At 44.5% G+C, this 15,455-nt stretch overlaps 1 protein-coding gene across 1 annotated transcript in view; it reads left to right on the top strand.

Moving 5' to 3' along the window:
• The first annotated feature begins 420 nt into the window (after nt 1–420).
• Nucleotides 421–15,455, top strand: part of TMEM255A (transmembrane protein 255A) — a 52,828-nt gene continuing 37,793 nt past the window's right edge. Inside the window, exons 1-2 of the mRNA XM_044682662.1 lie at nt 421–526; nt 7,913–8,076. Coding sequence (XP_044538597.1) covers nt 421–526; nt 7,913–8,076 — 270 coding nt within the window. The remainder of the gene's footprint in view (nt 527–7,912; nt 8,077–15,455) is intronic.

Genomic DNA, 15,455 nt, shown 5'->3' with positions numbered 1-15,455 from the left:
AGTGACTAGCTTGGTGATAACTGACAACAGAGAGAGGACAGAGCTGCTCAGTTATTTTGTGTGATTTCTCTGCCAATGTTTGCTCTGGAAATGATGGAATAGAAATGTCTAGCAGATATCCAAGATAAATAAGGGAGCTCTTAGCTGCCCTTGATGAGTTCGAATCACTTAGCCCAAATGAACTCCATCCTCAGACCCCTGAAGGACCTGGCAGGTGTGATTACAGATCTACCATCAGTCATAAGATCAGGGAAAAGAGAGATCTACCACAACTTTGGAGAGAGCAAATGCCCTAATTTTCAGAAAGCAAGAGAGAACATTTTACAAACTAAGCCAGTGAGCCTAACTCCTGTTCCTGGGAAAATTCTTGAATGGTTCATTAAAAGAATGATTACTGGACATCTAGAAAGGGAAACAGTGATGACAGTGGTTGGCTTCATCAAGAATAAGTTCTGCATGAAGAATATCGAAATATGTATTATGTGGAAGTACATGTATGACTTATACAGCTTCCTGACTCCAGGAGGTAGGTTTTGCCTCAGAGGCAATGGGGAGCCACAGGAGATTTTTAAGGAAGAGGGAGGCACAGTCAGATCTATACTTTAGAAAAGTCATTTTGGTAACTTAGTAGAGGATGGACTGGGATGGGGAGAGATTGACTTGGGAAGACCAAGTAGCTGGCTACTGCAGTTGTCAGGTATGAGATGGAGACAGTGTCGAAAGAAGGAGAATATTTGAGAGATGAGTGGAAAATGACAGGACTTGTCAACAGAGTGAATGAGAGTGAGGAGTCAATATGGCATCAAGTTTTTTAGGCCAAGTGACTAGGAGGATGGTGGGGCCTTTCAAAGTATTAGGGAAGTTTGGAAGAGAGGTGGGTTAGGGACAAAAGATAATGAGCTCTTTGTCAGACACGTTGAGTTTGAGGTGTCCATGACACATCTGGACTGTTTTGTTCCAAAGGTAATTGGTGTTGCAGGACTGGAGCTCAAGAGAGAGGTTAGGGCTAGATATATAGATCTGGGGTCATCTACATAAAGATGATTATTGAACTTACAGAAACTAGTGAGATAGAATAGAAGTCAAAGAACAGAGAACCTAGGACAGAGCTTAGAGGGACACCCAGTTAGTGGAAGTGACTTAAGTCAGATAGGTAGGAGGAGAGCCAGGAGAGTGGTATCCCAGAAATGTAGAGGGAAGAGAGTATCCAAGGGGAGAGGATGATCAGCATTTTAAAAATCTGCATCTAGGTCAAGAAGGGTGAGGATTGAGGAAAGGCTATTTTACATCTCATGCTTTTCTCCAGAAGGAGTCAGAAGTGGTTGTGTGGTCAAACTCTAGGAATCTAGTGTATGGCACAGGGCTAATATGATAGGAGACCATTGGTGGCATATCCTTGTAGCTATGCTGTATAACTTCAATAGGAATAAATGTAAAGTCTTAAATTTGGGTCCAAAAAGGCAATTTCTACTTGGGGACAGCATAATTAGACAATGGTTCTTCTGAAAAAGATCTGAGGGTCCACTGGCCTGTTTTCTACTCAGCCCTCAGCTTTTTCAGTTCTGGATGCCAAGATTTTAGAATGTCATTGTTATGTAGAGTGAGTTTAGAGAAGGGCTGCCTGGGTGGTGAAGGACTTCTTGCTTGGCCACGTCTTATCTGGATCCTTTGAAGGAACTGAGTATGGTCAGACTTGGGGAGCATACTAGCTATCTTTGAGTATTTCTAGGCCAAGGACTGAATTAGGGAGAAGGGATTAGAGTTGATCTGCTTGACCCCAGAGGGTAAAACTGAGAGCAGGGGGTGGATGTTACAAAGAGGCTGACTTCTGGAACCACCCTAACAACTAGGCAGAACTAAAGCAGAATGGGCTGCATTGGGAGGTGGTAGTTTCCCTCTGCTAGATTGACCACTAGTTGTGGATATTATACTGGGCTTCATTTTGTGTGTTTTGGATTGCATGGTCACTGAATTAATTGCCTTCCAACTCTTATATTCTTTGATTCTGTAACTTGGGGGCCTGTTTGTGTCTGATTCTTTGTGACCCCATTTGGGGTTCTCTTATCAAAGATACTGGAGCAGTTTGCCATTTCCTTCTCCATTTTGCAGATGAGGATATTGAGGCAAACATGGTTAAATGTCTTAAGGGCCACACAGCTAGGAAGTGTCCGAAGCTGGAAGATGAATCTTCCGGTGCTGTATCCACTGTGCCCCTTGTCTGCCAATTTGGGGGCCACAGCAAAGAAAAAGAATCCCATGGTCACGGTTCCACGTGAAAGATTCTTAAATCTGCCAGGAAGTCTAACCTGGTATTCATACAGCGTTGCAGCTAGACAGGGGCCCTTTAAAAGAACACAGTCTATGTCAGAGAATGTTTGGGGCTGGTTGCTGTAGAAACAATTGAATGAAAACTCTACTTCTCCTAGCGCCCACTTTGCCACTGGTCAGTAGAGGGGAACTAGGGTAGAAGGAAAGATGTTAGCTGGTAAGAGACCTGGTCTGGGAAGATCTTCACAAAGGAATGTAATTATCTTGTAGGGTCATTACCTCCCCCTTCCCCTCTCCCACCACAATATCTGTGGGAGACAAGAGAGGAGACCCAGAAGACCAAGGGCACACAGCAACAGCGCTGGTAAGAAAGCTAGCAACTCCTCTCCTTCGCTGTCTGCTGGCCTTAGACTAAGAGAAGGTCCTATAATCACAGGAAGCTTAGGAAGATAGCCCTGTATTTCAGTCTAACCATTGTAACTTAAACGTGCAGCTACTACAGTCCTAGTTTTTACCATGTTAATTTTTGACCAGCTTGGGGGTGGTGATAGCAGTGAGGGGGATGATGATGACGGAGCCATTGGCAGAGGCATAGGTGGCAGCGATGGCAGAGAGAGGACTGGAGATGGAGATGGCAATGGTGATGGTGATGGTGGGGAGGGGAGTAGCAGCCCTCCTACGGAAGAAGATGGAAATCAGAGAAGCATCATTGAGCCAACCAAGCATTTACTACAATAACAAGAGTCTGGTGCTTTACAAACCTTGTCCCTGCTGGGAGGTAGGTGCTGTCTTGGTCATTATCCCTGTTTTTCCGATGAGGAAACTGGCAAAAAGGTAACTTGCACAGAGTCACACAGCCAGGAAGTATCTCAGGTCAGATTTGAATTCAGAAAACTATGTCCAGGAAGTAGCTCAGTGTAAAGTATCACTGTGTTCAGTATTGGGGGGGGGGGAGTCTTTTTTGTTATGTTATAGTTCTTTACCTCTGGGTCAGGAGGACCTAGGTTTAAGTCCCATGTCTAATACATCCCAACTGGGTGACCCTGGGCAATTAAGTCCCTTTACTTCTGGATGCCCAGGGTAACTTTCTAAGGGCATGACTTATGGCTAGGAGTTTTTAACCTGGGACTCATGTACTTGTTTCTTTTTTACAAAATGTTATTTTGATGACTATTATAGTAGAATTGGTTTCTTTGGAAATTGTGTGTTTTATTTTACACAATTTAAAAGCTCATTCTGAACCCCATTTAAAATCACTAGTCTAGACAATATAAAATATTTGGGAATCTTTCCACACAAATAAAATTAGATCTATACAACTGGAAAAACATTAATTGTTCATGGGTAGGACATGCGAATATAATGCTAATTATAATATATGCTAATATAATAAAAATGACCATCCTACCTAATTAATTTACTTATTCAGTGCCATGCCTATCAAACTACCAAAAAACAATTTTGTAGAACTAGAAAAAATAACAACAAAATTCATCTAGAAGAACAAAAGATCAAGAATATCAAGGGAATTAAGGAAAAAAATGTGAAGGAAGGTGGCCTAGCAGTACCAGATCTTAAATTGTACTACAAAGCAGTGGTCATCAAAATAATATGGTACTGCCCAAGAAATAGTAAGGTGGATCAATGGAACAGACTAGGGATAAATGACCTCAGCAAGCTAACATTCGATAAACCCAAAGATCCCAGCTTTGGGGATAAAAACTCACTATTTGAAAAAACTTCTAGGAAAATTGGAAAACAATATGGCAAAAATTAAGCTTAGATCAATATCTCATACCCAATACCAAGATAAGTTCAAAATGGGTATATGACTTAAGCATAGAGTGATATTATAAATAAAACTAGGTGATTGTAAAATAGTTTACCCATCAGAAGGGAAGAATTTATGACCAAACAAGAGATAGAAACCAATAAAAGATGAATAATTTTGATTATATTAAATTGAAAAGTTTTTGTACAAAAAAACCAGTGCAATCAAGATTAGAAGGAAAGCAACAAACTGGGAAAAAATTTATAACAAATTTCTCTGATAAAGGTTCAGTTTCTCAAATATGTAAAGAACTGAGTCAAATTTATAAGAAATCAAGTCATTCCCCAATTGACAAATGGTCAAGGGATATGAATAGGCAATTTTCAGATGAAGAAATCAAAACTATCAATAATCATTTAAGGAAATGTTCTAAATTCCTTCTAATTAGGGAAATGCAAATTAGAGAAATGCAAACAATTCCGAGGTACTACCTCACACTTAGCAGATTGGCCAATATGACAGTAAAAGAAAATAATAAATGTCGGTGGGGATGTGGCAAAATTGGGACACTAATACACTGGTGGTAAGAGTTGTGAATTGATCCAACCATTCTGGAAGGTAATTTGAAATTATGCCCAAAGGGTTTTAAAAGATTGCCTGCCCTTTGATCCAGCCATACCACTGCTAGGTTTGTATCCCAAAGAGATAAAAAAAATAGGAAAGAACCTGTTTGTACGAAAATATTTATAACTGTGCTTTTTGTGGTGACAAAGAATTGGAAACTGTGGGGATGTTTCTAGATTGGGGAGTGGCTAAACAAATTGTGGTATATGATGGTGATGGAATATTATTGTGCTGTCAAGAATGATGAACTTCTTGTTGAAGAACCTCCTTGAACTGATGTGGAGTGAAATAAGCAGAACCAGAAAACATTGTACACAGTAATTGAAATATTGTGGGATGATCAAATGTAATTGACTTTGCTACTAGCAGCAATGCAATGATCCAGGACAATCCCAAGGGACTTGTGAGAAAGAACACTATCATAAGCTTAAAATCAATATACAATATCTCCAAGTATTATATTTAATAAGAATTATTAATAATAACTTGAAGTAAAGGAAAATAAAAAGCTAAAGAGGGAGCTAACCAAGCTGCAGTTGTGAAAGAAGAGAAAGCCAGAGGGTGGAGTTACACACAACTTATTTACCAAATGTGAGGATGCAACATGGATGAAGGGAAAAGGATTCTGGGAGATGAAGTCCAAGGGTTCAAGATTTCTAATTACATATTCCCCCCTGTGATGCTTTGGTAGATCAATCTCCCCAAGGGGTCATTTTAAACATAATCATAACTTAAAACTCTAAAGATTTTTAACTAAAGGTATATACAATATTGCAGTTTTTAAAGAGAAATTACAATAATATGGGGATAAAAGAGAAAAAGAACAAAAACCAGGGGGCAGTCAGTCAATTCTGATTTGTCATCCACTATTGCACATGTGGGTCACAGACCTCCCCAACTTAAGGATAAGTGGGGTGTATACGCTTCTGGTGATTAAATCTAAAAATGGGCAGGGGAAAGTTAATCCTATCTTCACACTATCCACATCCAGAGAAAGAACTGGAAGTAGGAATGCCAATGAAAACTTATTATTTATCCCTTATTTACTTGGGTATAGGATTTGGGGGTTTGATTTTTTAAAATTACTACAAAAATGAATAATATAGAAATGGGTTTTCAATGATAATACATATATAACTGTATTATGTAACTGGGGAGGAAAAATTTAAATTAAAAAAAATCTCATTCTGAAGTGGCTTCTCAAAGGATTCAAGGACAAAGGTTAGGCACCCCTGAGACAGAAGGAGACTCTCTACAGGGAGCTCTGCCACTAATACAATGTTAGGCCTGTCTGCCACACTTAGGCCACTGTTAGACCCAGTCACTGGGAAGCCAGCCAGCTTTGCAGAACACCCTCCCCGGAAATGAATGTAGGGGAATTGAGTTTGACTCAGTTGAGTACAGTTAAAAATGGACTGCTCTTCCAGTGTGAGCTGCCATCCAGGACAATGGCCACTTGGAAGTGAAGGTGGGTTTGCCAGGCACTTGCTTAGCAGATGTGACCTGTGGCCCCAGTTAGACCAGGATTACAAATGGATCTCCTGCTGTGTTTAGTCCTGTGGCCTAGGTAGGCTGTTACATGCTAAGTTCCAAACCAGTAGAGCTGCCTTTAATCATTTTCTGACCACTCCCCCCCTCCTCATCCTCCCCTTTCCAAGTCTTAAATCTAACACATATTGGCTCTGTGTTCCTGGGCAAGTCATTTAACCTCATTGACCCCTGACAACTCTGAGACTGTAAATTACAGATGAGGTTTCTGGAGGGAAAGAAGGGAGAAGTGAATTTCCATACTGAGAGTTCTTTAGACCAATGAATTTCTCACCCTTCCCCCATTGAAAAAAAGGGAGAGCAGGCTAGCTATAGCAATAGCAAAACCTTGTCTCTGTTCTTAATTCTGACTCCTGAGGGAGGAGAGTTGTCAGAAAGACATCATGCATTCCGTGACAAGCACAAAGCCAGGCTTCCAGATGGCTAGGCCCTGGACATTTGCAAGGACTTTGGGGCCTAGGGGAGGTACAGTTTCCTGTAGCTGCTGTCAACAAAGCCACTCTGGATGCTTTGGCTATTGCATAATTCTGTCAATTTCTTTTCCATGAGGATCCCAAAGCACTTTCTTCCCTACAGCCTGGGGAGGAGGGGAAATGCCCTGGAGCAGCTCTTAGGATTGCCCTTCTTTTCCAACAGAGGCCCAGAAAACATAGCTGACTTGTCTAGGGAGAAAGGAGGCTTCCAGACCCCGGCCTTCCACTTTGTAAGTCTGGGCTCTTCTGTAAAAGTCACAAAGTCTCCTTTGGATTTGGGAGCCAGGCCTGATGACAGCCAAACTGTCAAAATTAGTGTGGCACCTCCCCACCAGGTGAGGTCTGGGCCCTCTACACCTGATCTGGACCTCTATGTCAGCCAATCAGAGCGTTCAAGCTAGAAGGGCCCTCAGAAGCCATCTAATCCCATTTCCTCGTTTTACCGAGGGGCAAACTAAGGCTCAGAGGGGATATGACTTGCCTAGAGTTGTACTAGTAAGGAGTAGCAGAGCTGGGATTTGAACCTAGGACTTCTGTCTTCATAGCCAGCAATCCTTGTACCATGACCACTCTGCTTCCCTGAATCTATGGAGGCAGGGGAGAGGTGGTGGTAATTTTCATATTGGAGCCTCCATTCGATAGAGGGAGACAGCCCATCTCTACATAGGTGACCCAGGTGATTTTGGAGGGGAGGCCCTCCCACTGGCTCAGGGGATCTTTTTGGCCTGGACTCGTGGGTCTCAAACTGATCTGCATCCAAAGAAAGGGTCCGGGATTGCTGAGGGTCTCCTTCCAGCCTCACCACATTCGTGTTTTCAAAAGGTGCCAGATCAAGGCTTTGTTTCTTGTGTGCACCATAAACCAGAAGTACTTCTCGGTGTCTCTCTATGAATATGGAGTCTGGTTGAAGAGTCCCAGCCCTTGGAGGCCAGAAGGAGCCAATGCCCCATGTTGGAAGGGGAGCTCCCTTTCCCTTTCTCTGGTCTGGTCCCTCTCTTCAGCCTCAGGGGAATTACAACAGGAGGCCATATCTCTGGAAGTAAAGATGCTATAGAGACACAAGCTAGTGATAAAACTAACACGTCCATGTTTAGAATTGGGGCATTCTGGGCCTACAGTTTATACTGTCACTTTGCAAGGTGACAGCCAGAAGGTGGTCTTGATCAGATCTTTGGCCTGCTCTCAGGAGCCACGCCAGCCCTCCCTAGGTGATGGGAAACGAACAAAGCATTTTTCTGTGTCTCCTTAGGTACCTTCAACCGAAGGAAACGGAATTCCCTTTATGTCACCGTGACGCTGCTCATCGTGTCAGTGTTGATCTTGACTGTGGGTCTGGCTGCCACCACCAGGACCCAGAATGTCACTGTTGGAGGGTACTACCCTGGAGTTATCGTAAGTACAGAGTTTTAAGCATTCTTACTCGTTGGCTGTGGGGTTTCACGTCCTACATGACAGCTTTCTATTGGGCACGGACACAGAAAGCCCTTTAGATACATTTAACAGATAGAGAAACCGAGGCCTACAGAGAGGACATGACCTGCCACAAATCACACAGCAAGTTGAAACAGCTGGATTAAAAGTTCTTTAGGGATAGATAGCCAGGCCTGGAGATAGGAGGTCCTGGGTTCCAATGTGGTTCTAGACACTCCCTTAGCTGTGTGACCCTGGGCAAGTCACAAACCCAAGTGCCTAGCCCTTACTGCTCTTCTGCCTTGGGCCCAATACTTAGTGATGATTCTAAGACAAAAAGTAAGGGTTTAAAAAGAAAAAAATTTCTTCTTTATCGGTTCCAAGGCAGCAGGGCAGTACAGGTTAGCCAATCGTGGTTAAGTGACACACAGCTAGGACGTGTCCAAGGCCAGATAGGGGCCTGGGACCTCCTGTCTTGTAAGACAAGAGTGTCTCCCAATATCGTCCTATTTCTGCAGGGTAGAGTGAGTAACCTTAGTTCTAGGCACACTGAGATCAAGAGATCTTGGCTTGGTTACTAGAGATGGAAGACTTCTATTGGTTTGAATCACTTCACCTTCAAAAAGTGGGGGAAATGAGAATTCTGTGGGCTCTTGAAGGCTGTTCCCCATTACCTGTCAGGCAGGGGTAGGTCTGAATAAGGAAAAAAGGAAACCAACCCAAGTTTAGTGCCCTGGACCTAGTAAACAGGAATCCATTGTGGCCTAGCAAATGGAATTAGGAAGATTGGGGTTCACATATACCAACCTCTTAGAGTCTCAGTTTTCTCATCCATGAAATGGAAATCATAATACCTGCAATGCAAACCTCATTTCGAGAGGCTGCTCTCCAAGAAAAAAAGTTCTTTATCGGTTCCAAGGCAGCAGGGCAGTACAGGTTAGGCAGTTGTGGTTAAGTGACTTGCCCAGGGTCAAACAGCTAGGAAGTGCCCAAGGCCAGTTAGGACCAGATAGGTGCAGAACAGGAGCAGATTTGCTTTAGTAAAGGGAGTTTCCTTACCTGTGGCAGGTTTTTTCTTTCTTTCTTGTATCCAGATTTGTCATTCTACCAGTGTAAGGAACTCCCCTTGAGGAAACTGTCCACTAATGCAGATTGCCACCTTCTTGGTCATTTCTAGTCTGAGAGAAGGCTTAGTGCCTGGAGCATGAAATTCTGTGGGGATTTGTCCAGAGTCAAAGAGCCAGGATGTGCAGAAGCAGGATTTGAACTTGGGCCTTTTAGGCCCCTCTGAACTTAGGTATCATGGGGTTCCTTATAGCCAGACCCAGAAAATGAAAGCAAAGCCTACCTTGCAGGACTGTTGGCCTTTTTATCTCTTAGGAGCCCTGGCCCACCAAGGGCTTCCCAGTGTGAGGTGTCTCCTCATCCTTCTCATTTTGGCCTTTTGGGACTGTTGACCGGAAGTTACCTGGGCCAGGGTATCTGCTGTCCACTGCTGCCTTCAGCTGGTATCCTCTCCTGACTGCTGCTCTGCTTAGCACCAGAGATGCTAGTAAAGGAAACTGAGGCACTCTCTCATTGGCTGCCTTATAGGCATTGATCTTATTTACGTGCAGGCAGACTCCTCCCAACCCTAGAAAGAGCCTTCCTGCTTCCAGGATTTGAGCAGCATTGGGCTTTGAGCCGAAAGGGGTCTCAGAGATCATTTGGGCTTCCCTCCTTGTTTTATAGGGCCAGAAAGTGGATGGCTCTGTACATAGAGTGCTGGGCCTGGAGTCAGGAAGACTCACCTTCCTACGTTCAGTCTGGCCACAGATACTAACTGGCTGTGTAGCAGACCCTGGGCAAGTCACTTACTCCTGTTTGCCTCACTTTTCTCATCTGTCAAAGGAGCTGGAGAAGGAAATAAATGGCAAAGCCCTCCAGTATGTCCACCAAGAAAACCCCAAATGAGGTCACAGAGTTGGGCTCACCTGGAAAATGACTGAACAACAGGGAAACGAGGCCTAGGAAAGTGAAAAGACTTGGCTTGAGGTCCTAGAGCTAGTAAATGGCAGGAGCAGATTCCCCCCCAAACCCTGTGGCTCAGCTCCTTCCCAACTATTCAGCCTTCAACAGTGTGCTGTCTTCTGTTGTTTGCTGATTTTCTCTTAGTCTCTCTCTGACTCAGCTGACATTTGGCAAGTTTCTGGATAAATAAGATGTGAGGGAAGTAATCAGACTCTTGGGAAACTCCTCCACACCAGGAAAGCTGGTGGTGCCAAACCCACCCTGGGCGCACAGCATTATGGGGGATCAGGGCCCTCAGAGACCATCTAGTCTAAGCCCCTCCTTTTACAGAAGGGAAACTGAGGCTTTACTATATCAAATGACTTGCCCAGGGTCCCACTTAGAACCCCAGGTCTAGAACTGGCCGAGCCCTCAGAGGCTATTGAATCCAAGTCCCTCATTTCACAGAAGAAGAAGTACAGTGAGCTCTCCAAGGTCACCCAGATGGTAAGTGATGGCTATGAGTCCAAGTTTTCTGACCCCAGAGCCTCCTCTGGTGCTGAGTCAGGTCTTGGCAGTAGAATTCCCAGAGGCTTCAGAAGCCACCTGCCCCATGGAACGGGCATGGTGTCAGTGTCGGCATCGGAGACCCCCCTCAAATGAGATCTCTCTGGAAGGAAAAAGTACAGGGGCAGCTACTGACAAATAAGGCTCCAACACAACCCTCCACACAGTACTGACAGGGCCAGAGATGAAGTGCACACAGGACTGGCTTCAGATTGTTATCTCGGGTTGACCAGCTTCGTGCTCCAATACACTTCCCTCTCTGCACCCCAGTTTTCTCTTCTATAAAATGGGAACCATAATACCTGCACTTTTCTCCCTCAAAGTCTTGTCAGTGAGGAAACACAGGTACACAAAGCCCTCAGCAAGTGGGATTAAGTACGTAGGGATGTGGCTAGAGACTGGACCTTCTCTGCAAATCATAGCCTTGAAAAGGTTAAGTGACTTGCCCAGGATCATACAGCCAGGATGTGGCAGAGCTGTAGGACTTGGCCCCAGGGCTGCATTTGAGTGGGCTCAGGAGCTAATACCAGGTCCTCTTGCCAGCCCTCTCTGATCAGCAATTAGCTCACAAGCTTTCATTAAGCACTGACTCCAGGCCAGACTCTATGCTAGGCACTGAGAGTACAGAGGTGAAAAGTCAGCCAATTCCTGCTCTCAGAGGAGACACTGCTGGGGCTGGGGCTGGGGCTGGGGCTGGGCAGTCACTGGCATAGGGAGCTCCCAGGGCCTGCAGTCAGGAAGACCCAAGTTCAGATCCATGTAGCCCTAACTATCCATCTATACTATTTAAATTCTTATTGTTTGTTCCCTCCACTCTCCTTCCTAGTGAGTCTTCCCTTCTAAGAAAGGGAGAGGAAAAGGGGGGAGGGCCAAGCCCCCTCCCCTGAGGCCCTTCCTGGTAGGAGACAGCGTATCCCCCACCTGGTCGATATTAGTGATGGTTCCAGGCCACCAATGGCCACAGTCAGGAAGTTTGTTCTCATTGTTCAGTCGTGCATGCTCCACTCTGGCACCCAGTTTGGGGGCTTCTTGACAGGGATCCTGGGGTGCTTTGCCACTTCTTTCTAGCACATTTTACAGGTGAGGAAACCAAAGCAAGCAGTTAAGCAACTGGCTCCAAGTCACACACAGCTAGCTGGTAAGTGTCTGAGGGCAAATCTGAACTCAGATCCTCCTGACTCCAAGCCCAGCACTTTATCTGCTGCACCAGGGCCAGGAAGATCTGAGTTCGAATCCAATCTTAGATACTTCCTAGTTGTTCCTAGGCAAATCACTTAATCTCTGTTTGACTCAGTTTCCTCATTTCTAAAATGAGAACACTAAGAGCACTTGCTTCATAGCCAAAGAGATAATATTTGTAAAGAGCTTGGTCAACAGATGGTGACCAGTAAATGCTTATTTACGCCTCTGCTGCCCTCTTCCTTCAGTGCCTCGCCACAGTCTCTGACCTCCCAACAGCCCTGGAGAATGAGCATTTTACAAGGAAGCAAACTTGGCTCCAAGGAGGAAGCGACTGTAGAGGCACAAGTGGGAGCAGAGCCCCTTCTCTGGCCCACCTTGGCCCACTGATCTCTTCACGGAACTCTATCTAGTTCTAGGGGAAAAGATTCCTAAATGAGGCCAATGAAGTAGCCTGCCCAGACTCCATTTGGTTTGGGAGAGGGGGACAGTCAGTTCTACTGCCCTTGGGTTTCCTTGAACCCCTTCCGGGAGGCAGCAGAATGAGGAAGTGACGAGAGATGGAGGGAGGCGAGAAAAAGAAGCAGCGAAGGATCATAGACTTCTAGGTCTAGGACTCAGCAAGGACCTCAGAGCGCCTCTAGTCCAACTCCCACATTTTGCAGAGGAGGAAACTGAAGCCCAGGGAGGGAAAGGTACTAGTCCAAGGTCACACAGAGGATCTTAGAGCTAAACGGGCCCTCAGAGGCCATGGAGTCCAACCTCCTCCCTTTCAAGATTTGGTAATTAAGGCTCAGGGACATGATGTGTGTCTTGCCCAAAGTTACACTCTTCTAGTAAGACAGTTGGTGCTATTCGAGATGAGAACATGCACTTCCTTTTCTTTGGAGAGGTGGAGGCCTGTGGGTGTGTACCCATATGTGTGCTGCAGACTTGGTGATTGCATTGATTTATTTTGCTGAACTGGTATTCTTTTTTTATTCCTTGTTAAGAGGGACAGCTGACTAGGGAGGGAGGGAGGACGGGTGTATTTGGAAATGAAGATAATTTACAAACAGGCTTTCTGTTCAAATTGAGACTTTTCTAAAAGTCAGTCAATGCTTTGGTGGGGAAGAAACCACCATAACTGTCCCAGGCATTGTTGCTGTTGAGAGACAGCGGGTCAGGGGTCCAAGAGAGACTTTGCTGGCCCTGGTCCTAGCCCCTAGGCCTTTGGTGGCCATAGCTGGCTGCTGCCCCTGCCAATCAAGGCTCCCCATCTCCTCCAAAGAGGCAGCTTGCATATGAAGCCTGACGTCAATGCTAAGCCCATTCTCTTCCTGTGGTGAGGCCAGATCGCTCCTCCTCAGCAGAATTGGTTTTTATTTTTAAACCGAAATAAGGTTGAAGTAAGCACCCATTTCCGATGGGTATTTTGGTAGCTTGTCAGGTCTGCTTTGGAGAGCTTTCTTGAAGAAAACATTCCTGGCTAATGTGTACTAGAAAGATCTCAGACTTAAGACTCCAGAGACCTGGGTTCTAATCATAGCTCTGGGACTCTGAGCCTGAGAAAACGAGGAGATTGAGCCAAAAGCCTTCTAGAAGCAAAAGGCTACTAGACCTAGGACTGGAAGGAACTTCCAAGGGCACTTAGGCCGACCTCCTCACTTTACAGTGGAGGTAATGGGAGCCCAGAAACATTAAGCAGTTTGACCAAGGTCACCCAGGACATAAGTGACCAATCTGGGATTCAAAATGTATGTTTCTATATCATTGCTTCCCTTTGTAAGCATTCCCATGTGTTTTCTCTGATGCCTTTAAAACCATGACTCAGAGAAGGGATCTAGAGAGTTCCCCAGACTCCCCCAAGGGTTTAGGACACAAAGCAGGCAAAGAACCCCTGGTCTAGATAGTTACCGAGATCCCTTGCTAGTCTTTTTTTTTATTATTAATTTTCATTTTTTTAGATTATTTTCCATGGTTACATGATCCACGTTGTCTCCCACCTCTCTTCCCTCCCCCACTCCCAGAGGTGACAAGCAATTCCATCGGGTTATACATGTCTTATTACTCAAAACCTATTTCCACATTATTCATATTTATAATGGAGTCATCTTTTAAAACCAAACCCCAAGTCCTAAACCCATATAACCAAGTGATAAATACGTTTTTCTTCTGCGTTTCTACTCCCACAGTTCTTTCTCTCAATGTGGAGAGCATCCTTGTAAGTCTCTTGGGATTGTCCTGGATCATTGCATTGCTAGTAGTAGCAGAGTCTATCACATTTGGTCATCCCACATTTCACTTTCTGTATACAGTGTTCTCCTGCTTCTACTCATTTCACTCTGCATCAGTTCATGTAGAAATCGTCCAGTTCATCAATATTTCATCATCAACATATACCATCATTTGTTCAGCCATTCCCCAATTGAGGGACCATCCCCTCATTTTCCAATTTGTTGCCACCACAAAGAGCGCAGCTATGAATAATTTTGTACAAACATTTTTTTAATCTTGTTGGGGTACAAACCCAGTGGTGGTATTGCTGGGTCAAAGGGCAGGCAGTCTTTTAAAGCCCTTTGGGCATAGTTCCAAATTGCCTTCCAGAATGGTCAATTCACAACTCCACCAGCAATGCATTAGTGTCCCAATTTTGTCACATCCCCTCCAACATTTATTATTTTCCTTTACTGTTATATTGGCCTGTCTGCTAGGTGTGAGGTAGTACCTCAGAGTTGTTTTAATTTGCATTTCTCTAATTATAAGAGATTTAGAACACTTTTTCATGTGCTTACTAATAGTTTTTATTTCATCATGTGAAAACTGCCTATTCATGTCCCTTGACCATTTGTCAATTGGGGAATGGCTTAATATCTTGTACATTTGACTTAGTTCCTTATAGATTTGGGAAATTAGACCTTTGTCAGAGAGTTTTGTTATAAAACCCTTGTAATTCTTAATTTCAAGGATTCTTGGATAACAAATCCAACCCTCATGCCACCATATCTGCTACCATCAAAAACCAAAACCAGAAGTCAAGATTCAGAATCTCAAATGGGAGGGACCAAGATATTTTTCATTTACTGTATTAAAAAATGGATTTCCTCTTTTGATTTTTTATTCTAGGTTAGACAGAGACACCAGTACAGAAGATGCCCACTTATTGTAGGCCTGGGTTGTTTTCCCTCTGACACTTGACTATACAGCTTTATTCTGTCAGGCCTCCCAGGCAGCCTCTGCAAGCCTGTCGTTGGTGCCAATTAGAACTAATTGGGCAAGGGGGCAGCTGGGTGGCTCAATGGGTTGAGAGTCAGGCCTAGAGACGGGAGGTCTTAGGTTCAAATCTGGCCTCAGACACTTCCCAGCTGTGTGACCCTGGGCAAGTCATTTCACCCCATTGCCTAGCCTTTACCACTTTCTCTCTTGGAGCCAATACTTAGCATTGATTCTAAAGTGGAAGGTGAGGGTTTTTTTAAAAAAAATAATCGGACAACTCAGATGGTTTGGGCCATATTGACTCTATCTTGCTCTGCTCTACCCTGGGGACACAGAAATGGACTTGCAGTCAAAGTGAGTGCACGGAACATGCAAAGCTAGTAAAAGAGTGAACAGCAGGGAAGAAGCCATGCCCTGGTACACAGTGTGCC

Source organism: Gracilinanus agilis, chromosome X (assembly GCF_016433145.1).
Source record: "Gracilinanus agilis isolate LMUSP501 chromosome X, AgileGrace, whole genome shotgun sequence".
Taxonomy (NCBI): Eukaryota; Metazoa; Chordata; class Mammalia; order Didelphimorphia; family Didelphidae; genus Gracilinanus; species Gracilinanus agilis.
The sequence above is the reverse complement of the archived record's forward strand: the minus strand, read 5'-3'. Positions and strand labels throughout refer to the sequence as shown.